At 38.5% G+C, this 16,688-nt stretch overlaps 3 protein-coding genes and 1 gene segment (V, D, J or C); 2 read left to right on the plus strand and 2 right to left on the minus strand.

Annotated features, from left to right (window-relative positions):
* Positions 1-16,688, minus strand: part of LOC125019928 (H-2 class I histocompatibility antigen, Q10 alpha chain-like) — a 333,056-nt gene that overhangs the window by 225,484 nt on the left and 90,884 nt on the right. The gene's annotated exons all lie outside the window — the stretch shown is intronic.
* LOC125019922 overlaps positions 1-16,688 on the minus strand; it is a 293,290-nt gene that overhangs the window by 188,779 nt on the left and 87,823 nt on the right. The window lies entirely within an intron of this gene.
* LOC125019923 overlaps positions 1-16,688 on the plus strand; it is a 268,060-nt gene that overhangs the window by 113,106 nt on the left and 138,266 nt on the right. The window contains exon 6 of one of the 2 annotated variants that reach the window (XM_047605052.1): positions 9,256-9,309. The exons of the other annotated variant lie outside the window; for it this stretch is intronic. Coding sequence (XP_047461008.1) covers positions 9,256-9,309 — 54 coding nt within the window. The remainder of the gene's footprint in view (positions 1-9,255; positions 9,310-16,688) is intronic. 2 annotated transcript variants of the gene reach the window in all.
* On the plus strand, positions 141-6,523 carry LOC125019930. The segment is given in 10 exon segments: positions 141-282; positions 1,164-1,457; positions 1,604-1,654; positions 1,770-2,054; positions 2,837-3,121; positions 3,315-3,434; positions 3,676-3,714; positions 4,249-4,664; positions 5,236-5,271; positions 5,432-6,523. Coding segments are annotated over 8 exon segments (1,293 nt in total).

Raw genomic sequence — 16,688 nt, forward strand, 5'->3', positions numbered from 1 at the left:
TGATTTGGAGTGATTTTAGTGTGCTCTGTTCAACTGAACTGAGACAAGAACGAATCAGTTCATAAAGTGATTCGATGCAGGTCGTTCACTCAAAAGATACGAATCGTTCGTGAATGACGTAATACTACCAGGAAGAGAGAGCGAGAGAGAGAAAAAAACACCGATGAAAAGTTTCCTAAAACTTTTTAAAAGTTTAGAATGAGTAGAGAATCATGTTTTCATTCAACATGTTCCTGCTGGTGTTTGTAGTTCTTCTGGGGACAGTAGTGACGGTAAACAGCGGTAAGTCACTGTTTTATGAACCTTTGATGAGAGTCGAGTTAAAAACGAAACTAAATCAGTAGAAAAATCTAGATAAAATACTAAACCTCTGCATGGTTTCACATGGATGGCATTTCTGAAGTACGATGGGAAATACAGACAAGAAATACGAAAAACTTTAACTTCCATTAAAGCAACATTGAAAAAAATAAGTTGAACGTAAAAATCCTGCATTTGTTTTCTGTATTTATTAATACGAATGAAATTTGAAATAAAAAGGTTTGTGCGAACAAAGTAACCTCCAAACTAATAATTATCCTCAGTGAAGATTATTTGTCTTCCTCAGTTCAATTAATGGGTTTACCCTCAAACCTCGGCTCCTCTAATCTGACCTAGCAACAGTTGATTAATAATCTGATTGGATGCTGCGGTGTGAACCAGCAGTTTCGTGTCCACCAGTTTTCTCTAGTGATGGGCATTCCAGCTCTTTTGAGGGAGCCGTTTTTTTTGGCTGCTCGCTAAAAGGAGCTGGCTCTTTCGGCTCCCAAATGTCTCCTCAGGTGTTTGTTTGTTAAATTAATTCATTACCAAAAATAATGTCCACCTAGTAACACAATCTTGTTTGAGCTTCAGCTCAGACATGCCCATCTGTTGTTGGGTAGATTTGCACTTCTCTGTGGCTGTTGTGCTCCTGTGGATCAGAGCATCTCGTACAAACAGATTAATTGTCTGTGCAAGACATGGGTGGTGGGTCAATTTCAGGGTATTAATTGCTTTTGTTATGATAGCTGCATTGTCACTAAGACAGCCGTCCACTTTGTTTTCCACCTCCCACTATTTTACCACTTTGAGCAGCTCCTCTGCTAAAGCTCCAAACATCACCTCATCTTTTCTGCTTCCAGATCATCGTGAGGTGGAGATGTTTTCAAAGAGCGTTGATGTTGGTGCAGAGATTGGTAGTCACATGCATTTAACGTGTAGAGTCAGTGGCTTCAACACATCAGACATCATCCTGAACATGAAGAAGAATCACTGTGTTCTGACTGAAGAGGACAAAGTGGAGACTTCAGGAGTTAAACTACACCAAGGCACCTACTGGAGAGAAGACGATGTCATCATTTTAAAGTCTGAAGTGTCTCATTACAGCTGTGAAGTCGTTCATGCTGCATCTCGTTTTCGTGTTGAGAAGGTTTGGGGTAAGAAAGCTTTTATTGATTTTCTTTCTTGATTGGTTTTGTCTCTTTTCTTTTCTGTGACTTAACATCCACATTATTTCAGGAACAGATCAGGATTGTGTTGAAAGACTGAACATGAAAATAATGTGAATGTTTCTGTGTTTTAGATCCTGACTCTGTTGGAGGACGGATCATTTCATCTAAGTTCATAGACACAAGTAAGACATGAGAATATATTTAATTATTTGCTACAGATATATGTGGTGACATTGGTCTGTATCATGCTGCTACGTAGCCTCCCTCCAAACATCACCTCATCTTTTCTGCTTCCAGATCAACCTCATGTATTGATGTTTCCAGAGAACTCTGAAGTTCAGACCAACATCACTGTGACGTGTCTGGTCTCAGGCTTCTACCCAAACAACATCACTCTGAATATGAAGAGGAACGGCCGTATTCTAACCAGAGAGGACGGAGTGATGAGTTCAGGAGTTTGTTCATATGAAGACGGCACCTTCCAGAGGAGAGACTCTGTGGAGATTAAAAAATCAGAGATGTCTAATTACAGCTGTGAAGTCATTCATGATGCATCTGGTTCACGAGTTGAGAAGTTTTCACGTAAGAAAGTTTAATTATTTTTGTCATTATCTGTTGATGTTTGTCCAACAGATCTCTACATTATTACTTCACTGATGACAGATGTAAAATGATTGTGTGTAGTTTTCTAGACTCTGGTTGGATCCAGAGTTGACTTGTATCAGAGCTGCTAACAGTGTCGTCTCTACAAGTGTTTGTCTAAAGAAATGTGAAGAAAATGACTGGACACTGAAGCTGAGATGTCACATTATTTCTGTTATGAGGCCATAACCAATAAGGGGAAAGGGGATTTTTATTGATTAATGGGATGTGGTTAGTGCTGATGCCTCCCAGAGAGAAGGTCCAGGTTCGGGTCTTTCTGGGTGGAGTTTGCATGTTCTCCCTGAGTGTGTGTGAGTTGATGGATATTCTGGTTCCTCCCACCCCTAAAGACATGCTGGTTAGGCTGATTGATGACTGTAAATGACTCTAGGTGTGAATGTGAATGGTTATATGTCGCAGTGTTAGCCCTGTCCAGGGTGGACCCCGCCTCTCGCCCGATGCCAGCTGGGATAGACTCCACCAACCCACGCGGCCCTAGTGAGGACTAAGCAGTATGAAAGAAAAGATGAGATGTTTTAGGTCTGTTAGAGACCAACTTCTCATCTCTAGCATCAAGTTTCTTCTGTTTAATGGTGACTTGCTAATGACCAAACAGCAAGAAAACACAAAGACAAATCTTCCAGAGAGGGTGGTGACATTGGTCTGTATCATGCTGCTACGTAGCCTCCCTCCAAACATCACCTCATCTTTTCTGCTTCCAGATCATCCTGATGTGAAAATGTTTGCAGAGAACTCTGAAGTTAAGACCAACGTCATTGTGACGTGTCTGGTCTCAGGCTTCTACCCAAACAACATCATCCTGAATATGAAGAGGAACGGCCGTATTCTAACCAGAGAGGACGGAGTGAAGAGTTCAGGAGTTTGTTCATATGAAGACGACACCTTCCAGAGAAGAGACTCTGTGGAGATTAAAACATCAGACACGTCTAATTTCAGCTGTGAAGTCATTCATGATGCATCTGGTTCACAAGTTGAGAAGTTTTGGGGTAAGAAAGTTTAACTATTTTGATGTTTGTCCAACAGATCTCTGCATTATTATTTTACTGGTTGGATTGAAATGAGTGAGATGATTGTAACTAGAGAACAGGTAGAAGTTGTCTTCACATAGTGTCATCTGAGAATACTCTGACACTCTGGTTTAGTTTTTAAGCTCACATGTTTCTCTTTTCTGGGTTTTAGATCATCATCTTCCTCACTCTGGTGGAGTTGCTGTCATCATTGGTGCAGTAGTAGGAGTCCTGCTCCTGGTCCTGGTTCTAGTTGTGGTGCTGGTGGTACTGAAGAAAAAAGGCATCCTTGGTAGGTTCAGAGTTGTGTATCTTCACTGTGTTCAACAACATCAATGATTGTAGGTCCTGTAATCCAGAGTTGTCTGTAGTGTATTTACACCAAGATTCCACAGAATCTTTTCCTCCAGAAGAACAATGGAGTGAGTCTGTTATCAGAGCTCTGTTATTATTGGACTGTGAACAAGTACAAGTCCTTCAATACAACAACTTCTACCATCAACCATCACTTCATTCTCTCTGTTTGTTTACAGGAACTGCTGCTAATGAGGCTCCAGTAAACTACACCTCAGGTACGTCCTCTCTTTCCATTCTGTCCATTCTGTCCATTCTGTCCTTTCTGTTGTGAATGTTGTGTGTGTGTTGGTGTCTGTGCAGGACTGATTTAAAACATGTGGCTGATGTTATTCTGGATTTTTCTCTCCACCATCAAACTAACAATGTGTTGTCTGGACTCTCCTCCTGATCCAGACACATTTACTAGATCGGTAGCAGCTTAAACATCAGTCCAGTGTCCTTTCCCTCAGAGAAAGTGTTGATGCTGCCTTTTGTACTAATCCAGAGTTATGAGATGATCAGACACTCAGACGTGGACACTGGACAGAGGAGTCACTGAGTCAGTTTAAGAGTCAAGTGGATGTTTCTATCAGCAGATATCCAACACTGAATGTGTTCTGACATTTACTGACAATAAAATACTGAATGCTGACCTGATCCTTCAAGTTAGTCCTGCACAGGCTGCAGCGTTTTACAACCAACTTCACACACTGTTGTAGAAACATGAGACTGGAGGAAATAACTCACTTCATCTTCATCTTTATTTACAGCTAAACCAGCTCCTTCAGCTCCTCCACCAGGTCAGTGTTTTATTTTTCTGTTACTGATTCAGTTAAGTTATTTTTTCAGTGACATGTTATTAATCCAGCTACAGTCCTGTAAATGTCACCATGTGATGTTAGAACCAGAGTTATCGTAAAGCTAATTAACCCTATTAAAACAGATGATCACATTTAAAATGAAACAGTGTTTGACTGAAGTGATGGTTGATGAATTGATTCATCTACATTTTAAGTTCATTATATAAAGAATAGAAAAATCTGATTGGAAGCAGTAAATAATTGAATTTCTGTTATGAAATCACTACAAAACAGGAAATAAATGTAAAAATAAATAAATAAACATAAAGCTGTAATATTTCCTCTGTGTGTAGGTGGTAATGATGTGAACGATCTACCCCTGGATGGTAAGTGTGTTCCTCTAAAAAGATCTATGAGGATGATGAGAGTTGATGTGATTGTGTCTTGATGAAAAATGGATGAAATGAGAGAATATTTTTACAGGATTCATGAACATGAATGTGATGCAGTAGTTTTTATTCCATGTTTCAGTTCTGGATCCTGAGTTAAAATGTTCGGTGGTAACTCTTGAGTTGTGGGTCCATCTTCTGTCAGTGTTAAGTCTCTACAATAAGGACATGGTCCCTATTTACCCAGACGACTGTAGACATGAGTCCCTTTAACCACAAACCAGCCTGTGGGTGGAGCTCTGATGAAGCCAATGTCAGTCAGAGCCTCCAGTCTCAAGGTGTGAATGGAGTTTAAACTTTTTGGGGACAGATTATGCCTCATTACACGTCCTCTGTTTAGAGAAGGGTTTTTTTTTTTTACATGTCTTCCTTTACTGTCAAACCATCCGTCTTCTCTGGCTACAAACAGGAGGACGTCCTTTGTCCTCCAGGGGGAGGTGGACCTCAGAGCAGTTTCCTGATGAGCTGCATTCACTGAATTAATAACGTTTGTTATTTTGTTTTTTAGGACAACCAAAGAAGAACGGTTCCATCCCTGTCTCTGGTAAGTGTCTTCGTCCACTCTGACAACTCTAAACCTGTAAAATGACCATGTTGCATGTTCATCACTGGAATGGAGCAGAGTTTGGATGAAAGAAGAGATGATGACCTCCATGATTTATTCTGACTTCACATATAAATAACTCTGATGTTCATTCCTGCAGCAAATGGCAACGCACTCACCAACGCTGAGCTGAATGGAAATGTCCAGCATCACATCAACACTCCATCAGGTCCATCCAGCAGTGAGCAGGAGGCTCCAGAGTAAATCAAAACTAAAGTTTACATATAAGGGAACAAGCCACGTTTACATTCATCTGACTTCTGGGTGAAACTGCATCGGTCTTCACGGCTCTGCCTTCCATCAGTGACGGGTCTGAATCTACTGGAACGACACGAAGAAATACTTGACACGACACCAAAGAAACTGGATTCTTGAATACATAACACAGTATTTCACACAAAAGAAGGTTTTCTACGTGGTCAACACGTCAACACCAGCCCCACCCTCACCCTGACACTAGTCACCAACAGAACATGCTGTAAACACAGCAATAGAACTGTTACTCCAGATATGTGCTGCTGTACACGTCAGGATACTTTAACTGACACCTAAAGCAGTATTTCTCTGATCCTTCTCTGTGTCCTGGAGCTAAAGCTCTAATAACTTTATCAGAGAACTGATGTGCTGCCTCCTTCTCTCTGGTACCACGGGAGCTTTTACAAAAGCCTTACAGTAGCAGTGGTACTTTTATTTAGTACTACTTAAAAAAAAAAAAAAAAAAAACTACAATTAATAAAGAAGCTGCTCATCTTGCTTTCATTGTGGTGCCATAATGAAGATGTTTTTATTCTTGAAATAATGCTCTTGTTCCATATTGGAAAGGACCTTCTTTATTGGTGAAATCTTGAATTTCACAGCACTGTTGTTCTTTTGTTTAAAATGTTTTTCTTAATTTTTTGTACTGTAACTTGATTTATTACAGTGAAGCCAAACTGTCTCTCAGGAAATACGAGAGAACAACAAAGAAACGTGTTTTACATGATGACATGGACTGTGAAGGCAGTAGCTGGAAATATATGAAATACTTGTTCTGTCTAAAAAGAAAGAACATTTTATGTAATGTTTTTATATGTTTATATTTACATGAACACTGTAAAATAAATGTTCAGAGTGTTATTATATCAGTGTCTTGATATATTTTACAGTGTTTCTCGTGGTCCATTTATTTTAAAGTTTAAACTTGTGTTTCCCAGTGTGTCTCCAGATTTTAATTTTATTTTTATTTTTTTATTATATTTTTTCCGAGGTTTGTCGCTTCTAGACATCTTTTAGTGTTGTGTAGCTGCAGTTCCTGTGTGTGTCCACCAGTAAAACAGTCTCAGTGTAGTAAGTATTATGGGATGTAGATGTAGATGAGTATGTTACAATATACAAATATATAGATGTAAATATATGGGTTTATGTATGAATTGTTCTGTGTAAAGTTTATTTTTTAATACATTTTATAAATACATACAACACAATCCAGTGCAATGACAACCACCAGGGAGCTGCAAACATTACAGAGACAATATTTTCGAATATCTTATTCCACAAATCCATTGAAAAGAGCACACAAATCCAAAGTCTTTGTTGCTTTAATATCAGTGGAAAGTCTAATAGTTCTAATAGACTGTTTTTATCTCCCTTTCAAAGACGGAGAGAAGTGGCTTTTGATTAGTGAGTCGACATTTGTGAATATGATATTAGAAGATTAATGATATAGAATTGTTTCTTTCTGCCAGATGGATCGTTAATGAAGTCAAACAATATATGTTCAAAAAGCAAAAGGAGAAATCATGTTCAAAACAAGGAGAAAGTGACAGATATCTTCTCATAATTTGGAATAGAAAGGGCAGGACAGGACCAAAATAAATGAAAAACATCTCCAGGATGTCCTGGAAATCCATAATTCTTTTAATTATTTTAAAAGGTACTTCTTTGACCTTGATCTACTAGGTCAAGAGCCCGAGTCTGCGCAGTACTGTCTAAGGGCGGAGCCACGCGGAGCCGAGTGATGTCGATGCCCCGCCCACACGTCCTCCAGATTAATTTATGTTTTCGTTTAATTAATGCTACGCTCTTCTTTATCTCCACCAGTCACATTAAAATGGTGGATTACACCTGAGATTATTATTATTATTATTTTTTTCTTTTCTCACGGCCCCACGGGACCGTTGGCGGAGCGGTTGTCATAACAACTGGTTGTCGCCCAAACGTCACTTACTGTTTCTAAAGCGTCAAATAATTAACTAGAACGAACCTTGTCCAAAAATAACAATAATAATAATCACTTGAACATTCACCAACATTATATTCTCCCTAAAATGACAGAAAACGTCTTTGAAAAAACTAAGCGTTTATGACGTAGTGACGCCAACGCGGAAGTATTAAAAAAAAAAAAAAAAACTGCAAGTCACCAAAGAGAAAATGGAGATTAACACGCTTAGAAAGGTTTATAAAACTAACTTTACGCCGAGAAAAAGGCGTCTTTCGGGACCAGATCGGACGACACATGGCGGTAAGTCACTGTTTTATGAACCTTTGATGAAAGTCGAGTTAAAACGAAACTAAATCATTTTACCTGTTGAACATTTGAAAGTAGTTTTAGGTGAATTGGTTGTTGTAGGTGACTCCTTTGTTGAGTTTTACTCATGTAAACTGGTTCATGTTTAGTGTCGTTTACTGTGATAGAAACACAGACGAGAAGAAATTACTTTGGTTAAAGCAACAATTTAAAAAAAAACTCTATTAAAAGTAAACATTTATCCCTTTTGTTATGTTGAAGGAGGAGTCTGGCTGTTATTCAGCAGATCTGTGTTTATTGTCTAAACTTCATTTAACTTTAATTATTCTCCATCTCACAGCCTGATCTCAGAGCCTTATTATTATTATTATTATTATTATTATTATTATTATTATATTCTCTAACATACAGCTCTGGCGCACAAAGCGCACCTTGTGGTCATTATTTTTAACAACAATTGATCATCACACAACTAATTAGGTACAATAGGAAATACAGACAAGAAGAAACAGGCAGAATTACGTGTCATGTTTTCCACTTCCAGGTCATCCTGATGTGTTTCTGTCAATGATGGACGACAAAGACAAAGACGGGAAGAGTCTGATGTGCACAGCGACAGGCTTCAACACAGAAGACATCGTCCTGAACATCAAGAAGAATCACTGTGTTCTGACTGAAGAGGACGGAGTGGAGACGTCAGGAGTTCGTCAACATCCAGACGACACTTTCTGGAGAGAAGAGTTTGGGAAGTGTTTAAAGTCTGACGTGTCTCAGTACAGCTGTGAAGTCATTCATGCTGAATCCGCCTTTCGTCTTGAGAAGCTTTGGGGTAAGAAAGTTTTTATTGTTTTATTGTAGTGTCGCTCTCCTCGTGTAGTTTTTCCAGTGAATCTCTGCGTTATTAGTTTTCTTTCTAATTAGCAGTGGTGTTGTTTATGTTCTTGTCTGAATGTGAAGAAAATGATTCAAATGATCCAATGATTGAAATAATTCACCAACGAAGGATCTGAGGGTTCATTCACACCTGAGATGTTTAATCAGACTTGGTGTGATTCACTAGGACAGGTGTAGTTTCTTAGTTTCTCTCCAGGAGATTATTACGTCTAAAACATGTGTCTCTGTTGAAGATGAATCGTTGGTGTTTACATGGGACAACTCTGTGTCTTCAGAGACTTAACGAGGAGAAACTTTAGTTAGAAGGAAACACTGGTTTTATGGGTTTACAGATTCTGACCTGGTAGAAAATCAGAATCAGTTTCATTCTTTTATTCTTATTTCTCACTGAACAAATGATTAAATATGTTGTTTTGTGTCTGTTCTTTTCTGTGGTTTAACATCCACATTATTTCAGGAACAGATCAGGATTGTGTTGAAAGACTGAACATGAAAATAATGTGAATGTTTCTGTGTTTTTTTAGATCCTGACTCTGATGGAAAAGGACGGATCATTTCATCTAAGTTCATAGACACAAGTAAGACATGAGAATATATTTAATTATTTACTACAGATATATGTGGTGACATTGGTCTGTATCATGCTGCTACGTAGCCTCCCTCCAAACATCACCTCATCTTTTCTGCTTCCAGATCAACCTGATGTGAAGATGTTTGCAGAGAACTCTGAAGATCAGACCAACATCATTGTGACGTGTCTGGCCTCAGGCTTCTACCCAAACAACATCACTCTGAATATGAAGAGGAACGGCCGTATTCTAACCAGAGAGGACGGAGTGAAGAGTTCAGGAGTTTGTTCATATGGAGGCGACGTCTACCAGAGAAGAGACTCTGTGGAGATTAGAAAGTTGGACCAGTCTAATTTCAGCTGTGAAGTCTTTCACGCGGCATCTGGTTCACGTTTTGAGAGGTTTTGGGGTAAGAAATTTTTCATTTAAATCAGAAAAGTGTTGTTTCCTCGTCTCCACATGGATGATAATTCTGGTTCATTTCCACTAACACTCATGATGTTCCTGATGTCAAATGCTATATTGGATTATAAATATAATCTTTGCTGAGACTTTACATCCACATTTCACCAACACACACAAACTGAAGGCAATGTTTTCTGGGTTTCAGATCATCAGCTTCTTCCTCCTCACTCTGATGGAGCTGGAGACGACCGAGACAAGAGAGATGCCATCAGCGCTGGACTGGTGGAAGTCCTGGCTCCGGTTCTGGTCTTCTTTCTGCTCCTGTCTCTCGCCGTTTTCCTCAGACGGCGGTTTGGTAGGTTGAGCCCAGAGTTGTTTGTAGTGTATTAACACCAATTATCATTATCGCTATTAATTATCGTTAATAACCATTTATGTGGAGTTAAAGTTCAGATTTGAACCTTTTAGTTCAAAGTATCTACGTCTAAATTGGAGGAAGGCTTCAGAAGTTACAGCTTCCTCCTCTAAAGATATATCAGAGAAATATATTTTTGTTTTGCATAAATCTGTTAATCAGCCTCAATACTGATCAAAAGTACTAAATATTAAAAATATATTACATTTTTAACCCTTTAAATGCCAATAAAAAAAAACATACAATGACTTATTCTTAATATAAAAAATGATTGGACCTGTGTCAAAGATTAGTGACATCATTGACTTTATGCATGTTTACTTTTGTTTTTGCCCCATTGACTCCCGTTGTAACTCCGTCCTTTGAATGCACAGACACGCCACTAAATAACAATGCATTTTACAATCGTAAATTACAGATTAAGATCAGAGACGACATTATTCCAGATTATTACCAGAGGACCAGATTAAACTAGTCCTGTATGAACAGGGTGAGATGAACTGGTGGAGCCAGAATAAACTGGATGGAGGATTTATTATTTCCTGGAGCGCGTGGAGACGGTCTTTCAACCTCAGTTTGATGCACGTGATGACGTCTGTAGTAGTGATGCACCGATCCGCCTTTTTCACCACCGATACCGATATGTGAGGTTTGGTATCGGCCGATACCGATCCGATACAGAAAAACAACGCAGAATTATGGTAACAAACGGTTTCATTGTGTAGAAAAGACTGAGATCATTCTGTTGTGCAAAGCAACATCAGACTTGACTTAGACATTTATTTCCTATATTTTTTAAAAACAAATAAACAGATATAAATGTACTGAATTGCTTTTTTATTCAATAATTGTGGACCAGTAAAACAATCTTAACCATAAAAACATAACAAAATATATGGGATCGGTGCATCCTAGTCTGTAGAGTGGAAATCTGTTATATTATCACAACACAACCAACAAAGAGGCAGAGAAGAAGAATGTTCTGTCAGAATGAATCAGGTGATGATGAGTATTTAAAGATCAACAGGCTGTGATGCAGATTTAGAGAAAGATGAAGATCAGTTCATTCTCTCTGTTTATTTTCAGTAGCTGCCAAAAGACGCAGAGTTTCCTTCACTCCAGGTACGTCCTCTCTGTCCTTTCTGTCCTCTCTGTCCTTTCTGTCCATTCTGTCCATTCTGTCCTTTCTGTTGTGAATGTTGTGTGTGTGTTGGCGTCTGTGCAGGACTGATTTAAAACATGAACTGATGTTATTCTACGTTGACGTTTTCTGTGAAATGCTCTGAGGTGGATGTTTCTATCAGCAGATATCCAACACTGAATGTGTTCTGACATTTACTGACAATAAAATACTGAATGCTGACCTGATCCTTCAAGTTAGTCCTGCACAGGCTGCAGCGTTTTACAACCAACTTCACACACTGTTGTAGAAACATGAGACTGGAGGAAATAACTCACTTCATCTTTATTTACAGGGATGCAACTGCGGGGTATGGCTTCTACACGAGGTCAGTGTTTCATTTTATTAACTCTGGAGGATGAAATATTTCTTCCTGAGAGCTGCAGCATCAGTCAGTCTTCACCTGTATATGTATTAGATACAGTATACAATATATTTGTACAGGATTCAGTTTCATGGTCCAGGACTCTACGTTCCTGTTGGAGAAGATGTTTCACTCGTTTTCCTCTCCACATGTGATGCAGTAGTTTTTATTCCATGGTTCAGTTTTAGTCTGTGCAGTGAAACATTCATGTAGAAAGTGACTTCATTCATCTCTAGATGTTTCTTTGTCAGACACACTGACCTGTGTCTTTAGCTTCTGGTGAATCCTCAGTGAAACAAGAGGAGCTGGAGAGACTTTTTGGTTCTAAACTCATTTTATTTCCTTCACAGGAACAAAGTTGAGCGTTTACTCCGGTAAGTGTCAGTCAATCTGTGTGTTAATGAAAGAGACATGAACATTTATCCAGAAAGATCCAAGAGAAATAGATCTGGTCTCCATGTTTTATCATAACTATAAATAGAAATTACCTCTGATGTTGATTCCTGCAGACAAGGACGATGAGGATGAAGATGAGAATCTCCAGGAGGAAAATGTCTGAAGTCTCCAGAAATCCTTCACCAGAGACGTCAGATCCATCAGTAGCAGCAGACTGAGACTTAGAAGAGTTTAAATGAGACTAAAACAGTTTGTAGCTTAGAAAACTGGGATAAAAAGTATTTTCTCAAGCTTCAAAGTTCCGTTTAGATGAGTTGGTCTGAATCAGGCGTTTCCTCTCGTCTGGTTCGTGTTACAGTGACTGAAGCTGTTACTGAACATGGAGCTAGAAACTGACCATGTTCTTCAGTGACCACATTTATGCCTCAATGTGAATTATTTTTGGTTTGGTTTGAAACTGTTTATACTCCAGTAGCTCGTGTGTTTCAAAAAGATTTTTGTTATTTAAAAGATGTTAAATTATTCCAGTCAGAACCGCGAGTCCAGCTACAACCAACTCTCAGCTCTGCCAAACTTCATGTCTTATTTCCATGTGTGTTTTGTTTGACTTTAACGTCATTAGTGTTTTCATGCATTAGAACCTGTTGGTTCTTCTTGCTGCAGCGTCTCGTCCTCTCAGATCCACCAGGTTTTTACAGAGTGTTTCCAGTGAGTCTGAGAGACGAGCAACAAACAGAACCATCTCAAAGTTAATTCATCTTGTGTTTAAAGCCTCGTTTCCAGTGGTTCCCAGTCAGTATTAATGTAGTGGTTCAAAAATCACACACTGAGCTTTATACCGAGTTTTTATTGTATTTTTATTGTATTTTCCATTTTTTTATTGACATGTCACATTTTTAGAGAAAAGAAACTAAACACTAATGTTCCATTTGAACAGATCCTGCTCCACATGTATGAAAACGCACTAAAGGTTGTTAATATTTTCCAGGTCATATGTCCAGAAAACTCTATTTTCCTACTGTCTCTGTTTTTATTTCTTTCAGGGGCCGTGTAGAAAAAACACATTAATGACATAATGAGATATTTGGACCAGATTTAGATAAAAGCTCATTTCCATCGTCGTCATTAGTGTCTCATTAAGATGATTTTTTAAATGTCTTAGTTGCTCTAAAGGTAAAGATGAGTGTTTTAATAGTCCCCGATGAATCCAAAGGTATTTAAAGCTCCATCCACATGTGTTTGTGTTCATTTCAAATGAACATGGTGACGATTTGTTTTCAGTATTTACTGTGAGAAAAATATGAATCATGTTGAGTTTGTTTTGCTTCCTTTGAAAAAAAAAATGACTTGATTGTACTTCATCCGTTCTTTTTAAGTGACTTCCTTTACTGTGAATAAACGGCGTCTCTGAACTGAGTTGTTTCTGCCTCATGTTTTCTGGTGACGACACTGAACAGTTTCATCGTGTCAGCTGTTCCTCTCTCTGCATCTCACAGAAAAACAAACATGTCTGAGGGAATTTAACTGCAGCTTCTACGAGAAATGAAGCAGGACTTCTCGGCGTCTTTTCAGGGTTTTTACTGAGGAAAAATACCTTGACAGAACATCACAACGGCTACAAACTAACTCACAAAACAAACTGACTTTTAAACGTTTTTTTCTACTGACTTTTTCTTCTTCAAAGGTTCGAACTCTGAACTTTTCTCAGCTGCCATGGAAACACTGAAACACCACTACTCATGTAACAGATTAGTGTGAACTGGTTCCTGCCTACGTTGGTCTGTAACAGAGATGAACTGCCTCTCCTCCTCCATCCTCCATCCTCTCTACTGTCTGTCACCCAACAGAAATATGTTGATGCCACATATGAACAGATCAGGCAGAGAATGATCGTAGAGTTTGATGGTGAAGTTATTGCCTGAGCAAAAAAGGCTTTTACTTTCACACAATTACTGCGTGTAATTAATTCCCCCAAAAATATGGATGCATAAAATCACATCATCTAGAATCTGAGGTTTTACTGCATTTTCACCACAAAGTTTCTTTATTTGTGTTTTTAAACAGTTTCTCTCTTCCACAGAAATACATTAAAATAAGAATAAAAAAATGAATAAGTAGATCTCTTTGACATCAAATATGGCCTTTTATTCTACCTGTGTATTGTTGAGCCTCTACAGTTATTTAGCCTTGAAGTAACTTTGACTCCTATAGAAGTCTCTTATGTCCCGTTTTCCTTTCTTTCACATCCTTTAACAACACAAACAAAACTGTAGATGACATCACTGATATTAAAATCCGTGTAGCTGACGTGACCCAGACAGAACAAATGCCGAACATGTTGACTTCCACTCGCAGATTCATCCCCTGCCTCTGGTCCGGTCCAACCAAGCAGGTGGAGGGACAGCGGGGACAGCCAATCACGTGTACGCTAGTGAGAAACCAGCCAATCAGAGAGCGATATTTACGCGGAACTTTGATCAGGTGTATATACACAGGTGTGTCTCGCAGGTGAGGCTGTTCATCGCTTGTAGCGGGCGGCAGAGGACGTCTCTCAGCAAGTTAAGAGTTTATTCCTCTTAGAGACCGAAGAAAACCAAGCGTAGAATGAAATTTTTACCTTTCGTTTTACTTTCAGTAATGTTGCGGGCGGGAACCAGCGGTGAGTTTTGTTCTGTTTTTTGTTGTTTTTTTTTTTCACAACACGTGGCTAACTTCTTGGGGGAGATGAAACAGTAGCACAGAGACAGTTCCTCTTCTGTCTTAGTGACATTTAAACGTGGTGTTTGTGAGATTACGGCAAAATAATGTCAGACTCAGGCTAATATCAGCGCTCGCTTAAGTGTTAGCCTAGCTAGTTTAGCTTAGCTTAGCTTAGCTTATCTTATCTTAGCTTATCTAGCTGTTTGCCGGTGCTGTTACAAAAAGTGATTTCCTGCGAGAATCTGATTTCTGGCAACACAGCAGCCAAGAGCGGTAGCGATAAAATGACTGCTTTTCTCTGGATTGAACGGTGATATATGCTTGATAATCTAAACCGTTGATATTTAATTTAGCAAGCACGTGTTTCAAAGTTACGTGTATTAGTTATGTTAAAGGGCAAAAGAAGTAGGTAGTTTGTAGCGTAATCAGACGTGTAGACTACGTGATGTAATTTTTGTATCCCTGTCTTTGCAAATTAGACAATACGAATATTGGTGGGTTTCATAAGTGTAACTTTTGCATGATCTCGTGCTGCATTGTTTAGGTTGTCCGACACATTTTGTCGTACGACAATGCATTTTATACTTTCGTCTTTAAAAAAGAGACCAAATGTAATTACGATTTATTTTATGTTCTAGACGAACTTTAATAATAAAAAAAGCATTCAAACATAGGCTTGTTATGCACTCAACAATGTGCACTGTCATGTTGGCAAAGTTTAAAATCACTGTAGATATATTATGTCTCGAGATCTGACTATTCATAATGAGCTTATAGTAAAGTGGCTAAGACAGACTAAAAAAAAAAAACGAAAATACGTGAATAGATTTTGGTACGCTCCAATTTTCAATGCAAATTGGATAGTAAATGATAAGTTTATTTCAAAGATGTATCATAGAAACACTCAGCCATACATAAAACATAAAATGGATATTGGTCATTTTTGACCCATGTTGTGCATTACAAGGGTAGTGACTCAAAAGGAGGTTTTATTCAAAAAGTAAGAAGGTAAAATAGAAGAATAGAAAATAAGCATGCTTTTGGATCAAAAACAAGTTAATTGAGGAATACCCGGAATACTGAATGATGAAATGGAATTATTACAAAGATATAGGGGGAAAGCTCAGCTGGGTCACTTTTGACCCATGTTGTGCATCAAAGGGTTAAAATCTATGATGAATGTGTTTTTAAAAAAAAAAAAAAAAAAAAAAAGCTGAGACGGCGCTGTGAAGAAAATATCGTCTTTTCTTCGTGGAGTTTGTTGGAATGGATTTAGTTTTCATTAAATTAAGACTTTACTTTCATTCCTTCAGTCCAGTAGGTGGATGTAATGTTCCTATAGGCTGGTTGTGATGCTATAATGAACTAGTGACCAACAAATCTTTTCTACTACTGACTGCAGCGTCACATTAACCAAACTGTTACGGTAAAACCTCTGTGATTTCAAAGTCGGCGAAAAGGATTTACTCTACAAACTGGAATAAGACTGAGTTCATTATGAGTATGTCAGTGTTATAAACTGATCATATGTGGTGACATTGGTCTGTATCATGCTGCTACGTAGCCTCCCTCCAAACATCACCTCATCTTTTCTGCTTCCAGCTCAGCCTCGGGTGGAGATGCATTCAGATTTTGGGAAAGAGTTTAGTAATCACGGGAAGTTGGAGTGTAGAGCCACAGGCTTCAACACACCAGACATCATCGTGTACATCAAGAAGAATCACTGTGTTCTGACTGAAGAGGACGGAGTGGAGACTGAAAGAGTTCATCTATATGGTGACATCTATCATAGAATAGCCTATGTGATCGTTCCTCAGTCTGAAGTGTCTAACTACAGCTGTGAAGTCGTTCATGCTGCATCCAGGTTTCATGTTGAGAAGGTTTGGGGTAAGAAAGATTTTATGATTTGTCATAATTTTTTTTTTCTT

This window comes from Mugil cephalus, chromosome 14 (genome assembly GCF_022458985.1).
Source record: "Mugil cephalus isolate CIBA_MC_2020 chromosome 14, CIBA_Mcephalus_1.1, whole genome shotgun sequence".
Lineage (NCBI taxonomy): Eukaryota > Metazoa > Chordata > Actinopteri > Mugiliformes > Mugilidae > Mugil > Mugil cephalus.